At 38.9% G+C, this 19,235-nt stretch overlaps 1 protein-coding gene across 6 annotated transcripts in view; it reads right to left on the reverse strand.

Moving 5' to 3' along the window:
- Positions 1 to 499: 499 nt before the first annotated feature.
- Positions 500 to 19,235, reverse strand: part of Ctnna3 (catenin alpha 3) — a 1,585,684-nt gene continuing 1,566,948 nt past the window's right edge. For 5 of the 6 annotated variants that reach the window (XM_039099277.2, XM_008772944.4, XM_017601852.3 and 2 more), the window contains one exon: positions 8,426 to 10,288. In XM_039099277.2, coding sequence (XP_038955205.1) covers positions 10,001 to 10,288 — 288 coding nt within the window. In that variant the 3' untranslated portion in view covers positions 8,426 to 10,000. Of the gene's footprint in view, positions 10,289 to 19,235 lie in introns of all 6 variants that reach the window. The other variant, NM_001426985.1, reaches the window with a different exon arrangement.

The raw sequence follows: 19,235 nt of genomic DNA on the forward strand, positions 1-19,235 counted from the left end.
TATTGCCTTTCAGGTTGATTCTGTCAGGTATCTTAGCCAGAGTGATGCCAAACTAATACTGAGAGAGGATTATCATCACCCTGAGGTACAGATCCTCTGGAAGATGTTCCAAACACATTTAGATTCACATGAAAGACCATCAGCACAGCCAGTAGCTTTCACAAATGCTCATGAGTGTGGATTTCTTTCTCAGAAGGGCCATTACTCATTTTCATAAATCCATAAGCTGTAGGTAACTTTTGAATTGTGTAGATATGCAATGACATCATGCCTGATGCCCAAACCTGTTGGGTAAATTAGACCACAAGTCATTATCTAAACTAAAAATGGAGTTCTAACAGACAGACCTCCTTGGGGATATGAAACAGCGTCTAAAAATATTTTACCACCAGGAGTGTGATAAGAAAGTGAGAAGAATCTCAACAATTAGAAACACAGAGTTTGGCCCAACCAACACACCCACCGCTGAGCAGGATGACAAAATGGATAATCAATACTTTCAGGTTTATTTCTTTAATGTGCATGTTTCAAATATCAGTTAAGCAATTTTTTAATGAACTACAAAATAACGGGTGTTAAAATTAGAAATAAAGTAAATATGTAAGTCACATCATATAATTTCAAACCAAACCCAGACTTACATGTATTAATAGTGCAACCCAGAGCACAAGGATAACAATAAATCAATTAATTGAATTAAACACACACACACACACACACACACACACACACACACGCACACGCACATGCACATGTAGCACACAGAACTTCAAACATGGAGTATGTGGGCTTCTGTGTCAATGTCCTAGTTATTATAGATCAGTTTCTAAATCCAGAGTAGTAATTTATTGTTTGGGGAGAATGACATTCACACACGTTATTGATAGATCACAGAGGTCCACAGCACTTTTTGCCAGACTTTATCTGTAGCCAAAGCACAAAGTTGCCTGGAATTGTCTGCTACTGTCATAAGCAGTTCACCTCTATTCTGTCTCTGCACAACAAGAGGGAGATGCAAGCAAGAGGGTTTAAAACACTCTACATGGCACCTGGCGAGCACAGGGAGCTTGACTATTGCAGACTGGTTTTCTTTCACCTAGGTTAGCCTGAGACTGCCTTGTCCTAAGTCACAATGTGCATAGTTTTTGCACATAGGTTGCTTAGCTTAAGCTATCAAGACATTGCTTGTGAAAGTCCATAAAGCAAGTACGTATTTTGTGGCCAAATATACAAAAAAATAAAATCATAATTAGCACAAAAGCTAAAGAGATCCTGAATACTTTTCATTCAAATTTTTAGTTAGCCTTTAATCCCTCAATTTTTTTCAAAGAAAATTTTGTTTTCATTCTCTCCACTCTTAGGCTCCAAGTAGGGGAAAGCATCCATCAAATTCTTTTGGGTGGGCTTGTTAGTTGAAGTTCAAGAAGATGGATGATGCTTCTGTTTAGAAAATGTTCTCTGGAAAAACGACATCATATAAAAAGCAGCTTTAACAACACCAACAGCACATCTCACCCCCATAAGACAGAGGCTGAAATGTCCTCAGTTATTCCTCCTGAGTACATGTTTACCAACATGGGAGAATAGAAATCACTCATGACAGAAGATTTTTCTAGCAATGGAATACTTTCTCGACAGTCTACTTTAAAGTTACCTTCGTATATATACAGTCTAGGGGAGGAGGAAAATTCTGTTTAACTGGGAAAATGCACTAACATCTTAGTTGTAGGTCTTCGATGCTGTGTCAGATCTAGGCAGCTCAAGGTCAAGGAAACTTGCTCAAATAAGCTGTCCTCTGAGGGGATAGTACAGAGAGAGTCAGGTCAGTTGCAAAGATACCGTGTTGATGTTAGACACCAAGGGTTTGCCTTGTACTGTGAAATCCGTAGCTGTCCCAGTAGGAAACAAACTTTCCATAAGTTTCTGTGCTAGGGGTATAACTATTGAAATGAGGATTTAAAGTATTTAAAGAGAGGCAACAGAACTTTACGAGCAAATACCCAGGACTAAACAAAAGCATCCCTCTGAAACATGCCCAGGGTAGAAACCATCAGGATTAGAAAAAGTACAAATTGATATGGAAGCTTGAGAACCATTCTGCTAACATCCTTTAAGTGGTGTTTGCTTGTTCTAGGAGGTAATTAGATGTGATTTTTAGAGATGTGTGCTTGCTTAAAGGACAGTTCTTTCCTTGTGGGAATCCCTGCACCTGCAGTTGAGAAGAGGGATTATCACAGAAATCAAAGAAACAAGATTAAAAACTCCCAAAACCATATTGGTAGTCTGAGGAAACTTGTGAGGCTTCATCATGAGAAGGATCAGAAACTCACTTAATTCCTCAGGTCCCAAGATGTGGAAACTTGTCCTAAAACACAGGCAAGAGAGGGGTCTTCAACTGATTCCAGAGAGCATCTTTGGAAGTCAAAGGATTCAGTTTACCTGTAATTGGGCACGTGCACTACACATACCAAAGATAGGAACACATGAAAGGAACACAAAGAAGGCAGTGTGTTTGGTATAGATCAGGAAAACCACCCTGCTTGGTTAACATTTGACTAACCCTCATGAAAATCATGTTTAATTATGTTTCTCAGCAGCAAAAGGATAAAGAAATACTGCTCCAAACTGTTTTCCAGTAACATTGAACAGGGGCCGATACAGCCATTTGGTTCTGTAGAAGGTTTCTTTCTACAATCATAATAACTGTGTGCAAGTATTAAACAAATGATATATTATCTCTCTATATGTTAACAGGTTCTATATTCAGCTCCTATAGGTCACTCTACATAGCTTCACATGTTTATGATTCTTATCTTCCTTGCATGATGTACGCTATGCATTAACAATTTTAGAGCTTTTCTTCCCCTCCCCCTTCATTCACAGTAAACAGCCATGATTTGAAAAGTGTATCTTGTTATTAGCAAGTGAACAATTTAGAATAATTTTCCAGTGTGGCTGGTGTGATGGCCGACAGTTTAGAAATTAAGATGTAATAAAACAAACAAACAAAAATCTCAGATCAGATTATTTTATAATCCTTCATTTCTCTTGCCCATGATATGAAGTTAATGATGCATTTCCTACATGACTACTAAGAGTATGACCCAATCTAACCTCAGTGGGAAAAGACGTGCCTAGTCCAGCAGTGTCTTCATTTTCCAGGATAGGTTGGTAACCAAGGGGATTCTCCCACTTTTCAGAGAAGGATGATGGGTACTAAAAGGGCTGTCTAAGGGGAAGAATGGGAGAAAGGGGTGCTACTATCAGGATATAAAGTGAATAAGTCAATACATTAATTATAAAGCAGAGAAAGAGAGAGAGAGAGAGAGAGAGAGAGAGAGAGAGAGAGAGAGAATGACCCAAGCAATAGTTATCATGTAAGACCCAAGAATATAGAACTGAGAACCTAGAACGGTGTTTGGAGTATCACAACTACTTCATTAGGGGACAGTTGTTAGATGCCTGCATGGTGATGCTGTTGGGCTTTGCACTGGGAATAGACTCATGCCTCCAGAATCAGCATGGGGAATGGCTGAAACTATGTTTTTTGAAACACTGCATGAAACATTACTAAATCATCATCAAGATCTTTCTAGATCATTCTTTTTGCCTGACATGACCTTACCGAACTAACAAGGCACCAAGACAAATGCCCAATCCTATCCTTAAAAATCTTTAAACCTTCCTCAGAATGAGTGCACTTAATCTTCATAGAATCCAAATCTTTCCCCATCTCCATCACACACAATCTATAAGTTATATATTTCTACAAATAACATTCACATTCCTTCCTGTCTCTCTGACATTTCCTTATTCATGTTTTCTTAGAAATAGTTTGTCCATACTTCTTTTTCCTCCTGATGTTTTGCTCCTGGTGGGAACAATTTCTCATTAGGGGTACCATAATACAGCATGAGCAGTCCATCTCCTCAGATTAGCAGACCCACAGACCACCTACAGCCTGCAGTGTGAGCCTCATTTAGCTGGGTAGCTTTGGGGGCAGCTTCTCTATTAGTGTTATCTTCTTTTGGATTTTCAAGGATAGATTATTTGTACTTAATTGGGATGTGTTCATCTATACAATGATTCATGTTTTAAACTATTTCATGTTTCCTTTAAGAAAAAAGGAGGCTCTTTTTTTGTAGATTGTTTAAAAGGGGTAGAGGTACTTAAACTTTTCATACTAGTTCTCTATCTTTTGAACATCTGGGTATGTCTATAAGCTTGACTTTAGGACATATTCTGTTAAATATACTGCCACTTTGTAGTATCCATGGTCTCTTCCCTAGTTTGAATCAAAGGATCCAATGAAATCTCAGACTGCTTTGCATATACATAGTGTGTCACTCTGCCTCTTGTTCTTTTGTGGTAACACCTAATCATAATCCTAAGTATTCTATAACTGAATAAATTTTAAAAATCTATAGAAAAAGAAAAGAAAACAAAGGACATGACTGGCTCTGGATATGGTAGAGAAAAAGATATATTGCAGATAAAAGAAAAGCATGGTCAGAGGCCTAGATATTTGGGACAATCCAGAGTGGACATGACCCTAAACCATGTGAGGAGAGAGCAGAGAAGGGGGGGGGAGAGGAGAAAGGATCCAGGGACAGCAGCCAGGAGGTACAAAAGAAAATAAGGTAACCAAAACATTGGATTATATAGGGAAGAACAGCTGGGGGACAGACTGGAGAGTTTGGTGTAGAGGACAAGGAGTAAGTCAGCCATGCCCAATAACAGGTAGGGACTGAGGGATGCTGGGAGAATCTGGCAGCCAGGTCTGCTTTGATATCTTGAATAGGCAACTCAGCCATTTGTCCCAGAGTCTGCGACCTAACAATAACTACGTGAAAAGAGCCATAAAAGACAAAATGGAGCTTTTCTCTGCATAAATGTTGTCTCCTGGTGTGTGTAATACGCATAAATACAACCGATGATGTGGCCAGCTTCCTAATTTTATTTAAAAATATTGAAATCATATGTGAGCTACAATCTTTTTAACTGGGTTCCTTTGAACATCCTAATCACTGAACAATTTCTGACTTTACAACAAAAATGGCTATTTGATCACTGACAGTATCCTATGTAGGCTGTGTTAACCAAGGACAGACTGATTAAAACATGGGGTGTCATTCAAATTCAGGTGCCAGAACCCATTTTGTCCACCCAGAGAATTGTTTCTTACAATACTGAAAAAGGATGGTCTATTTCACCAGGAAAATTCTCAGATCTCATTTCTCTCACAGTACAGAAGTCTGTATCCATGGGAACTATAATCTCTAGCATCAAAATGAGACACCAAAGAGGATAAGAATGTTTGGGAAGGTACAAAGAAATAATTCTGGTGGAAATTAAACTCTAACATTAAAGTCCTAAAGGATATGTTGGTCTATTTCCATATAGAGTAACCTACAAGGAAGAGAGGTTGAAGACATTGCTAGAGCTTGGAATTTCAACAAAGGGGTTAACTGTAGAGTTTGCTGAGATGTGACAGGTTGGTTTTGTCATCTAAGAGAACATTGTAGGCAGTTAGCAGGGTACTGAATGCAGGGTAAAGATAAGACAAGACCACCCAGAAGTGGGGTGTGTGTGTGTGTGTAGGTGTGTGTGTGTGTGTGTGTGTGTGTGTGTGTGTGTGCGCGCACGCTGTTGTACATTAATATGTGTGAATGGATGTGGAGTTCAGAAGTCAACATTGGTCATCATCTTCAATCACTTTCCACTTCCTTTTGATGCAGGTTCACTCTCCCATTGATGTGCTTGCATCTGACTTAACTGACTGGCCAAAGAGCCCCACTGGAAATATAGGGCACCAACCCCATTATCTGGCTATTTATGAGGCTGGAGGTAATCGGTAGTTGGGGTTCCATGTTGGCAGAGTAAGCAAGTACTGCCTGAGCCATCTCTCCAGTCCCCAAAAGTGAAGGCTTAGGAACTCGGTACCAGCATTTCCCTTGTCATAACTTAGTTTTTTCAGCAACCTGCTACTGAATCTGGGGAGTGTTATTGTTAAGAGCCTTGAAGGCCCCAGTGGGAACTTAATTACATATTCACATTTTTAGTTCCTCCATTATAAAGTGTTGAAAATTGGTCTTTGAAATTAGTCAGAAGTGCTGGGTTACAAGAATAGGCCTCTGTGTTCTGCCCAGGTTTCTTACCCTGTGGGAGGAAGAGACTTCATGAGAAGCATGTGTGTTATAGTTATATTGAGACATTTTGTAATCTCAGATGACATGTGTACATATTAGGAGGATGACATATCCTCTAGCACATTCAGAGGCTGTGCTCAAATCAGAAGAGAAACAGAAAAGACTGACTGCCTATATAGCTTGAAATTCGATGCCTTCCTATTTTCCTAACTCATTAAAAAACAGTCCAGAAACCTTAATAAAAAGAAATATTAGAACCTAATAATTTAATTTAGTTAATAAAAGGAATTTATAGTTTCTAGTCTTTGTATTTGTTTGGCATCATGAATTAGTTTGAGTTATTCTGAATCTCTACTACTTTGAATCTGACATCACACTTGGTGATGATACAGGCAGAGATGGATTTACCCTTGCAGTAGTACAAACTTCTTTTCAAGTGCAGTTTTCTGTGTAAATGGAATGAAATTAATTCAAGGAAAGGGACAGATGATTTCTCGCTAGCATGTTATATGGTTTCAAAATGTATATACTGTCGTCAAGTTATTACTCCCACTAAAAATTTCCCATCATTCCCCTATAGGAAAGACACAGGGGGACACCAAAGTACCCATAAAGTCTTTGACCCTAAATATGTTCCGTCTGCAAGAAAAGGAGGGATAAGGATGGAGACTGAGGGAAAGGCTAACCAATGACTGGCCCAAATTGAGACCTAACCCCTGACACTAATAATGTTATTCTGCTATACTTGCAGACAGGACCCTAGCATAACTGTCTCCTGAGAGGCTTCCTTAGTAGTAGATAGAAACAGATAAAGAGACCCACAGCCAAACAATATGCAGAGCTCTCGGGGAGTCTTGTGGAAGAGTGAGGGATGATATGAAGGAGTCAGAGAGGTCAGGGACATGAGAAAACCAACAGAGTCAAGTAACCCTGGCCCATAGTGGCTCACAGACTGAGCCATCGACTGAGCATGGACTGAACCTCGGCCCCTTATGCATATGTAGCAGATGTGCAGCTCATTCATCATGTGAATACCCTAACAATTGGACCTGGGGCTATCTCTGATTCTGCTGTGGGACTTTCGATCTCTTTCCCATAGCTAGGCTACATTGTCTGGCCTCAGTGGGAGAGGATGGACTTAGTCCTGATGTGACTTGATACATCAGGGTGTGTAGGCACCCATAAGAGGGTCTCGAATCTCAAAGAAAGGAAGGAGCAGTGGGGGAGGGAGTAGAAGGGTGGACGAGAGGAGGGAGGGGGATATAATCAAGCTGCATAGTGAATAAGCAAATTAGTGAAGAAAAATTGTAGTAAAATATATCACAGGTAATATGGCTGGATTAAAATCAGGGGAAAAATCTAATAGGAATGAAAAATACTGTAAATTCAAAAGTAATAAACCTCCATGCTATATAAAAATATGTATATGAAAAAAGACTCATTGGTCCGAATTATGTAGTTGGGCTCTGTACTGTTTGCATTTGCCCGCCCCCTTCCATTCATTCTTTGTTCTGATGATGTTTGCATCTCCTAGTGTTTGAATCCAACTATATGCAGCCACTGCAGCAGGTGCATCGCAGGTAGACAGATGTCCTTCTGGGTTTTATGCCTCTTATTTTTATCACACCTTTGATTGCCACAAAACCTACACCCTCAGTATTCACCACTTCGAAAATTTATTGTTTTGTTTAATTATAGCTGTCTATTTTGAGCTCACCTAGGATTCTGTACCAAAGCAAGGCATTGATTATATTTCATTTCTGGGTAAAGTTATCTGGTGTTTGTATTATTTAAAATGATTTCTGCTATTTTTTCCAATAATTCAAGCTAAATTTAATATAAGGAGAGTGGTGTGGGGGCCACAGGAACAGTGCATTTTGCAAAGAAGGTTTACAGTCCTCGTCTATAGAAGGCGAGGGCCTAGAATGTAAAGCTAGTGATGCAGTAGGTTTTGCTCGTGTATTTTTCAGATAGTTCATTGCTCCCCAAACTATAATCTGCATTTTACCCAAAAGAATTCTTGCTAAAATCATTCTTCATTGAGTACAGAACACCGTCGTAGCATTCCAGTGATAGTGGTTCTCTATTTGTCTCAATAGTACAGGAAGCACTGAAAGCCAGCACTGCCTCGAGGACCTAATCTCCTTTACTGCTTCTCATCAGGAAAGGACACTTTGTCCAGAATAAATATTATGGGCAAGATGAGGGGAGAAACGAATGGACTTCCCCCGGTTCCTAAGAAGTTTACCTTCAGATCCCAAGCAACCAACCAGCACTTTGGAAGAATGAAATAATTTAATTTATTAAAGGAGGGTGAACATTGACCTCATAGCTTTGCCCGACTTTTTTTTTCTGCTTTTCTGATTTTGTTTTGTTCAAGGGCATATGCAATGCATCCCCAAACATTTACTCTTCTACTTGTCTCATGCACAAGTAACCCTCCTTACATCAACTTGTGTTCTATATGGAAATCTTATTAGATCAATCAGGTGTCAAAAACTCTTTAAGAGCAGGGTTGTGCAGTGAAGAGCTTCAATTGCACCAGAATTCTGATGCAGTAAAGTGAACTCAATGGAAAAATGATCCTTTGTAACATTGTCAACTGAAACTTTGTCTTCCAATACATCTTATATAGAGTATCCTGTGAAGAAAGAGAGGGGGAAAGAGGAAGTAAAGAAAAAGAAGGGGTTACAGCCATTATGAACCACACTGTCAGACTATTAAGGATTCCATCATAAACTCATAGACATGCGGAATAACCCAATGTTATTCATTTAAAGGTGGTTATTAAGATGCCAAAGTCACTGACATAGAACTCAGCTTGAGTTGCTAGGTGGTGGATTCTACTCAGTGCTAAAATACTTTGCACACTGGTGTCTAATTACAGTTTCAATTGGATACAAAGAGAATATTTAGAATCCTGAAGCATTCCTTGTTTGTCCAGGATTGTAGACTTAACTCTTTGCTATAATTCAATGTCTCATTTGTCTAACAGGAGGACTGAGTGTGTAGCTCAGGATTAGAATGTGCTTGACTAGACTGTGGTGCAATGTTGTTGTTTGAACACAGTACCACCCTCCCACCCGAATCAATAAGCAAAAATCCATTTCTCTTTCTCCAGTGGGTGATAGTGCTACATGTGTGCTCTGATGGATCTGATACTAAGAGTGAGGAACTTCTGAATGCCATAAAAATAAAAGATACATGCATCATAGTCCAAGATGGCAGCCTATAGAGGGTCATCAAAACACTTATTGAAAACGTGTCTGACTTTTAAATTCTAGTAAGAAACTTGGCCACACTCATTTGGTTACAGGCACCTAACCTTTTCATGATGGGTAGTGATATCTAGAAACCGAAAATTTCCCATAGCAAGACTGACACATTTATGGCAGGTTAGGTACCAGGTTGGGTGGGCTAAAGAAAGTATGGATACTACTTGGGAAAATAGTTGATAAACTCTTTTGTGTCTAGTGAAATGTGAGGGCAAAGGTTATAACAGGGTCTTCCTCCTGGGTGCAGACATTTCTGGGTAATCAGAAGTCACTTTATCTTGCGTTCATTTTGTAATGAACGTAAGCTCTTCCCTGTGAGAGGTAATAGTAAAGGACGCCCACGAGTTTTATTCCCTAGGTACTCCCAGTCAGGTAACTAGGTTGTACTGGCTATATAGAGTCAACAATGGCAGGATCCCAAACACACATCTTACACACTGGTTTAACCCCAATGTTTTATGTTATTTGGGAGTTTAACTCTTAAACTTGGTGAAATTAAAGAACCAATGAACCATGAAATAAAGCGGTGTGGTTAGCCTGGGGTGTAGAAATGGGCACTAGAGTGGATGACGGTATTCAGTAGACTTGTCTCCCTCTGAATTCACTCATGACTTGAACTGGGTGGATTTTTTTCTTGGCGGAGCCTCTTCTGACAACTGCCCATGTTTCTTCTGGCTTCTCTCTTTTAATCAAGGGCTTTTTAGCCGGAGCCTTCATTCTCCACATGACAACTGGGTGCCGGGGCCCTGCAGAACTCTGGATGCGGATGATCTTGGTGGAGGCGATGTATGACATTTTCACTGTTTGCACTACAGCATTCATTAAATTCTTGGCTGCTTGGATCAGGGAGGTGACGCTGTCCAACTGTAAGGAAAGAACAAAGAGAAACGTTACTAGAAGACTTGTGGATATGGATGCTGACAGTGACACTACGTTCACCAAAAATATGAATTGGCAAACTCTTATTTTACACATCAATATGGAATCATTTACATAATTCCATCCTATTATTTTTAAAGATTATCTGATGTGTAAATATATTTATGTTTGTTTTTAATATCGTATCTTGGATTGAATTCTTTTTCTTTACAAGGAATCTACACATACACACACACACACATACACACACACTCACACACTACTTGAAAGTAGAGACATATACAAACATCACTTTTTTGAGTATTTCATAAATAATCACACTTAAATGAGTCTCCGTTTAACATGGAGGTGTGGCTTTTCCTGTGGAGACTGCTGCTCTAAAAAGAATGGAGAGAATAAATGAAATTAAGTTTAAAGTTCAGATTTCCTTTTTGGTATCTTTGGGAAAGTTCCAACAAATCAGTTAACCCAGGGGAAAATATTTATTAAAGATAAAATAATATATATAAGAAGCCAGTAGAGTAGCTGCCAAGAGTGTGTAATAATTAAGTAGCATTACGTCTGCACCTAGGAAAACTGGCAAATTGCTAAATGATAAAGATGTACTCACAAAATTGCTAAAAATACCTCTCCCCAGATGACCTTGTTTGTTAAATTTTCAGGGTGCTATTCATGTAAACAAGCTCAGGAAAATAAAAGCGGAGTGGCATTCCTAGAATTTTTCAACATATCTCAGAGCTAAGCCAAGTCGATTTGTTTTTATACAACCAGTGCTTTTCAATTATTTCGGTTTGGCAGATTGTCATCTGCAGCCAACTCACATGGGGAGATGCTCCTCCACTGTCCTCCTCTCTGAGAGGAGCTGTCAGGGCTAGGGCTTAAACACCGGCTTGGTATGGTTACTGAAACTGATCAGTAGCTGCTGGCCTGAGTGTTCTACCTTTGCTGTCCACAGAGCTTCATCTCACACTCAGAGTAAATGAGTGAGGCAGAGTAGGGAGATGAGATTATGTGCCTGGGGCAGTGGTATGTCTGGATGCTTCCTCGCAAGAAAATTTAATTAGCTCCATAATTTTTCAAGCCTGAGATCCTTAAAAAGATAACAGCAAATATGTGTATGTATGTGTATATGTATGCATATACATACATATTATATATGTATAACATACGATATTTAACATATCTATATTATAATGTTCATATATGTTATAGAATGTATTCTATAACATAATTATATAATAATATTATAATATATATTAATTTAAAGACAGTGATATTTGGCAACTACTACACATGTATCTATACTTTACATGTATTATTTCTATCTGTGTATCTCTCATTCTCTCTCTCTCTCTTTCTCTCTCTCTTTATCTCTCTCTCTCTTTCTTTTATATATAAAACTTAAAGCCAGAGCTGTAAAACCTGTGTACAAGGCAAAAATGGCAAATGCTTGATAAATACTAAACAGGATTTTAAGTCCTCACAAGTGTTTTAGAGGGTGTATGTGTCTGTGTATTGCTGTTGTTTTGTTGTTTGTGTGTATGTGTGCCCACGCATGCATGTGTAGACAGCGGGTGTCATCCTCCTCCTGTATTACTCCCTGCCAAATATTTTGATATAGAGTTTCTCATTGAATTTAGAACTCACTGACTGGCTAATATGGTGGGCCAGTGAGCACCTGAGATCTTGGAGGGCATTAGGCATTTGTTAATCTGTACCGAGCCTTATAAAACTACTAAATTTTAAATAGATTAGCATGAGTCCTTAAACTACCAACAGACTGCAAAATAAAATCTCTTTTATAATTGTTTCATTAAAAGCCTAGTCCTTTTTCAGAGTTGTTTGACAATGAGATATCTAAGACCTCAAAACATCACAAGCTTCTGCCAGTGCACTTGCTTGCCCTCCAGAAATTGATGATAAGAGACCCTTTGCCTGAAGATAGCCTGTACTAAGAAAGAGAACAGGAAAGATCAAGCTGAGACTAACCTGGAAGCTTCATCCTAACTGGTTAGCTTTCATAATGCTGGGATCGGCTATGAACACTACCAGATGTTTAAAAAAATCAATAATTTCACTCATTTGAGAACTTTGTGAGCTATGAGAATGCCTGGCTTGGAAAGACATGCCCACTGCTGCACTGTTGTACAAATGTTTGGAAATCCAATCAGAAATATTTAAAGCTCATTCCACATGAGCCATTATCAGGTTAATAACCTATGGCTAGACAGGACATAGACTATGGATGAGATCTGCTACTATTATTCTGCTAAATGGCTATAGTATTAAATTGGCTCCCAATAACTTATAACTAAATCTATAGTTTGAGGCACCTCTCAGACCTCATCAGAGAAGTTTCTGTAGCAGTATCCAATTAATACTCTCATTGACCCCGACGGCAGCATCATTCCTCACTACCCACCCCAATGCTCTCAGTTCCCAAATGAAGTACAAACCCACATAGCCTTAAACAGCTCTGTTGTGGTAAAATTATAAAGGCTCACAACCTGGTCCCATGAATTCCCACTCTATGCATGGAATCCGAGAGCTCTTGCTGTTTTTCTGTTGGCCGCTTTCACACACTGTCCCATCAGTGCCTGTTACCGTTGCATGGTGTGGGCCCCATGTCATGCTAGCCCCAAGCATGCTATAGCCTTGCACAGCTTCCTGTCATGAACTGCTCAGACTCCCTATACCCAGTGAAATCATTACTCACAAACTGGAACCAACAACCAGGTTTATGTGTTTAATGCTCACTGTATAATACATCCACACAATTAACTTGCAACCAATTGACAAGGATATAAACCACCCACCTAGATAAGATACAGTTTGCTCATCTAGACACAAAAAATTCTGTACATATCCATCCCTTAAGAATATTCATAACAACCTGTATCTATGTAGAGATGTACGGTGAGTATCATTTATGTCAGTTTCCATGATGCTTCTCCCACTGCTCTCCCATGTTGCTCTAGTCTCCTCCTCCTCTTAAACTTTTCTCCTACCCGTCCTTCCTTCTCGTCCAATGACAGGCCTCATTCTATCTTGTACATGCCTTCACCTGCATAATTACATCAGCCTACATACCTCAATGGTTGGGCCACTTCCTATCCTCTGCATGGCTAATCTACCCCTCTATGATATTCCTGAACTATTACTCACTAAATTCTATACTCCACCTTGGCTGCCCCAGACCTAGACATGCAGAACTCTTGGGCATTGATACCCTGGCTACTACATGGTGGCTATGTTCTCTGTCCTGCACCTTCTCAGGCATGGTATCTTTTAACTCCTACTCTCTGCATGGCAGATCTCTTTTCCCCTCTTCTTTGGTTCCTAGCCCAGGAATCCTAAAAGTCCCACCTCTGTTTCCCTGCTCAGCCATTAGTTGCCAGCATCTTTATTTCCCAATCAAAACCAACTGGGGACAGAGGTCCCTCAGTGTCTACTTGCTGACATACATGTCCATTCTCATGCAATTCGGGGGGCCCACATTAACATACTACAAGCAGCATTGGACCAAACTCACAAGCTTCCATTGTGCAGTTGATGATGACAAACACTGAGAGTCATGACTGGTCAAGGTGCAGAAAATAATCGACTGCAGGATGTTCGCTCCTAAACAGGGCATATATGTTCTACTCCAACCTCCAAAGGAAAAGTGGGGGGGGGCTCATGTAATAAGCTAAAGAGCTAGAGAAAGTAGGATGACTACAAGGAAATAGTTTTCTAAGAACACAGTAGGGAGCTTCACATCTGAAGTCTCAGCTGTTGAGATAGCATGCACAAGACGTGTACAAGCCCAAGCTAAGATAAAATTCCAGCACTCAGAAGCTCCTTGTGCATGAAGTTCTTCCTCTAACCAAGGAGCCACTACTGCCAAGCATTAGCTGCCAGGAGGGGAAGTTGATTTTTGGTAAGAGTGTAGCCTCTGATAAGTTAGTCATGTGCCTGTGCACATATCTACAGATATATGGGCAGCATTGTTTTGCTTTCACTCACAGTTCCCTTGGCGGGTTGTTACCAAGCCAGGCATACACATCCCAATTCCATGGCAGGCTTGGTGAGTCCCACCACCACACCTTGTCTTGAATTCAATTAAGTCGCCTCATGAAAAGATCACACCACACAATAACCTCTGACCCAATTGATAAGGTATACTTTGCCCATCTAGACAGCACAAAATCCTGTACACATCCATCCCTTAAACATATTCATATCAACCTGTATCTATGCGCAAAGAAGAATCTTAACATCTGCCTCCATGTCCTCCCAGCTCCTCCTCCCTGCTCCTTCTCCTCCTTCTAAAACTTTTCTCTCAAAACTTTTCTTCCTTCTCATCCAATGGCAGGCCCATTCTATCCTGTAACCTGCCTTCTTGCATAAAGACATCAACCTACACAGCACACATAGACCTTGATGGGGAAAAGAATAAATAAACAGTATACAAACTTGAGTAGGAAGGCAAGTGGTTCTGGAACAGTGAATACAAGCCAAACCTCCTAAGTGGATTTCCCAAAGAACTAATAAAATAACCCCATGGTGTCTAGACAACATGGATGGTACTTGTCAAATCCAGCACACAAAAACGAAACAAAACAAAAACAGAAGAAGAAACATGTTTTTCCAGTGAGTGCAATGATAGCTTAGGATGCTGAAGAATGGCATTCCCTCAAACATGAAATCACTGCGTTTGTCTTATGGGTTCTGCACAGAGATTCTTCTATAAAAGAAGAGCACCTGCCATTCAAGCTTACATCAGTGACTTTGACCTTACCACTCCAAAAAACTTACTTCCTCTTACCTTCCTTTTGATTTTGTAATCTTACCATGGATAGACTACATTGACTTCCTTTCCTTTGCTTTCTCCATGTAAGTGGTATCTTTAGACAGGGAGCATAGGAAGGGAGTTCAAGTTCAACCCAGGCCTCTGGTGTGGGGGCTGGCTTGTCTTCCTTCTTCACTCAATCAGTAAGCCCCTACCTGTGCGAATATGAACTCTTAGCTTGGTTTCTGAAAAATCGTTTGACTTTAAGATCTGAAATTGGTTATATGAAAAACCTTCTGTCCCACGTGACTCAGTCAAAACACAGGACAAATTATGCCTCCTGGAGCGCATGAAGACTAGCTTTGCAGACAAAGATTAGGGCATTTGCTCATAGAATACTGTTACTGTATGAGGATAACTTTCAGACCTTGCTGCAGGCTACTCAGCTCCATGTGTTATGTGTGCTGAGATGAGCACCTCGGAGCTCTTAGTCAATGACAAGCAATGGCAAAGGCAAGTCTAAATAATGGAACAAAATTTCATTCTGTACCCAAGGAGTGTCTATGGTCTACTCATCGAGAATAAATATGTGCAACTGAATGCCTGCAAATATTATTTAAAACCATTTCTATTCAGATCTAATTTCATGAAAATTATTTTAAGAGTAGGCTTTGGTATAACTCTTTGTGTAGAGACAAAGGTAAATTTGGGTGAGGTAACGCACGACTTTGGCATCTACAATCAACTTATTGAACAAAATGTCCTTAAAATCACCTGTGCAGTACAAGATTATTGACTCAGTCCAAATGCCTAGGAGAGTAAACCAACCAGACTTTAAAATTCAGGCCAACGGGATCTCTATTATATATCACTTGCATTAACTGAAAGCTCCTGCTGGCAAATATAACCTGAAATGTTTGCCACACAGAGGCGTGTCTTACTGGCATCTGCAAACACTTCCTTCCAAGCTAGATAAAAAAACTAGGTAGGAACGAGAAGAGCTGATTCTAAATTTCTTTGCTATTCTCACACCTCACCATAATAAATAAACATTGCATAAATACATACATAAATACACACTAAAAATAATAATAAATATTAAAAAAATTGTAAACAACTTTAGTTATAGCCTCTAGGACAAGGAAGTCCCTAAGATCTATTTAACCATTAGAATGCATAAATGGAATCCTGATTAATCAAATACTTTTTCGGATTCTCAAAAAGAATTTCCATTAATTTGTTTGCCTAGATTCTGAAGCCTGAGGGAAGACACAGACCTGTGACTCTGAATGCCTTTTTTACTCTGACTTAAATGGCTCAGTTAGAGAACTTGGATGAGACATCAGCACAGATCTTATTAAAAACATGCACATGTGGTGGGTGGTAAGTGCATAAAGCAACTGCATCTTAAAAGATTTAAAGATTTCTTTCTTATGTTTCTAACTTATAGGCGCCATTGATATCTCTAGACTAAGCTCTAAACATGATTACCACACACTGCAAGAGACTGTAATACATTTTTTCAGCAAAAATACATGAGCAAAGTCAATGTTTTCCAATCCACCATAAACCCCTCTTGAGAATCTCATTTATCCCAAAACTTGCTTAACACATTCTATTGTCTCCAAAGAGATTTATCTGAAGAATGGCCCCCATTGAAAGCATTCTCCCTTTTTTTCTCCAGATGTATTCAAAAATGCTAAACAGCCTTGCTAGCTGAATAGGCAACTTCAGTAAGGGCTTTGTTAAAGCTAGTTAAAATGGAGTTGCATCTCCAGATTTAAGTTGTCAAGGTCATTAAGAGGAGAAGAAAGTTTACTGTTGGGACATGAAACATTACCCTTATGGGCCTCTGATGTATGTATGTATATCTATCTATGTATGTATGTATATGTATGTGTATAGAATTTATATATCAAATATATATATATATATATATATATATATATATACATGCAGATGACCTAAGTTTGATTCTCAGCACTCATGTCAGGTAGCTGACAGTGCCCTCTTCCACAAGCTGTAGGGGACACAATGCCCTTCTCTGGACTCTGCGGGTACTGTCCCCCAACATGTACACAAAATAAGAATGAATCCTTTTTTAAAAGACCTATGTTTAGTGGAGGTACTGATTTTTCCAAATAATAATAGCTCTAGAGACATTTTATATGGTCAAAATGGTAATCTTTATCTCCTTTAACTTTACATTTATCATAAGACAATAATATAGCACAAATAGAAATGATGGTTAATTATTTATGTACTGCTATTATTTGAAATGATCCATAGTGCATACTGGGCATACAATTAAATGATATGTTATTTATATGAGTTGTAGAACTATATATGTAGAGATGACACCAAATATTTTTCAAGACAGCCACAGTCATTCATACTTTTGGTCATTCTCCTGTACTCTCCCATGAAAGTATAAAGGATTCCTAAATTTTTCTATACTCAGATTCCACCAGCAATTTTCTAGAAGCTATAATAAGAAATGAATCACTGACAAATAAGTTTCTGATTATTTGCATTTAAAATTTAGGGCCTATTAAAAATACTCTTATCACAAAGCTTCAACTTCACAGCTTTTGATTAGCATCCTTCCTAAAAATTACAGGTCAGTGGCTATAAATGAGAAACATTTCTTATTCCAAGAGTACGAGTTTTGTAATAAACAGCATACATGTACCCCAATCTGCTAAACGTTCAATGCTACATGAGAAGGGTTTGAGAACAGTCATTTTGGTATTGACTATTTGGGTTCATTAATTTCTCATAAATGTAATTTTATAAGCTGAAATGTCAAATAATTTGATACAAAGGACAGAAATTTGGATCAAACATAGTTAAGTTCTCCCTACCATTGATATTTGAGGTGTAGTGGCTGGGGATTTTTCCCTATTGTTGTCTCAATACCATATGCTTGTATTTCGTGCTTCTCTGAAAACATTATCATACCAACTTTGCTTGACATTTGCCTTACAGTTCACGCTCCAGGTCCAGTAAAGAAAACAGAAACCCTTCCAAGGGTTTCACAAGGCTGATTCATGTAGGAATAGGGCTATATGGGAAATGGAACAACTGGGAGGCAAAACTGCCCATAGCCAACTGTCACATCGTACACTGCCACACTCTTTGGGGCTAAGAAAATGGAGACTGCAAAACCATGGGACATACTCAAAGTGGAAGACTGTCTACCACTAGTCTGACAATTGTCTGCTATTAGGTAACCCTGATAAGTCATGTGACAGAACCTTTGACGATGAAAAATGCCTGCCAAGCACGATGACAAGGACAGTGGATTTCTGTCCGAGGATGCATTTCCCTCTATTTCCTTTGGGAGGTTTGTTCTGGTTTAATCCCCCAAACCTTCTGAAGTGTGATTTTTTCATTTTACTGATTACAATACTGGGCTTGAAAACCTAAACTTAACATTTGTGTTAATATTGTGTCAATATTGTTCATACAAATCAAGCAGCTAGCTTTATTAGCTTTGTCACAGATACACAAACATATACACACATACACACATATACACACACACACCATACTCATATACATGTATACATATAAGTGCACCCACAGCACACACACATACACATACACATATACACACATATACCACATGTATACACAGACATGCACATATAAAAACACACAGATACACAGTACACATATGCACAAACACACACACAAATATACATGTATAATACTCACAGGGATGCACACACATACACATAAACCATATACACATACACATAAATAGATAGACCCAAATACACACAGACACATGCACACACACACACACGCACGCACACACACACACACACACACACACACACACACATACAGATATATTCATTCTTATACACAAAATGGGAACAACAGGAGTAGACTTTCATATTTCTGAGACCTTTATATATTTAAATGACTCTTAAGATGTATCAGCCAGGCTCAGGATTCCCTAAAAAAAAGGCTAGTATTTTATTTTTTTAAAGAAAACTTGGGCTACAGAAACAAAGAGATAAATAATTTTACATGATTGTCACCTAAGTATTCATATATGATTTATACAGAGTTTTACAGAGTACTTCTTTATATTTTAAGTAAAATGTCATTTTGTCAAGTACTTTTTATATACCTACATTATGACTTAAT

This window comes from Rattus norvegicus, chromosome 20 (genome assembly GCF_036323735.1).
Source record: "Rattus norvegicus strain BN/NHsdMcwi chromosome 20, GRCr8, whole genome shotgun sequence".
NCBI lineage: Eukaryota > Metazoa > Chordata > Mammalia > Rodentia > Muridae > Rattus > Rattus norvegicus.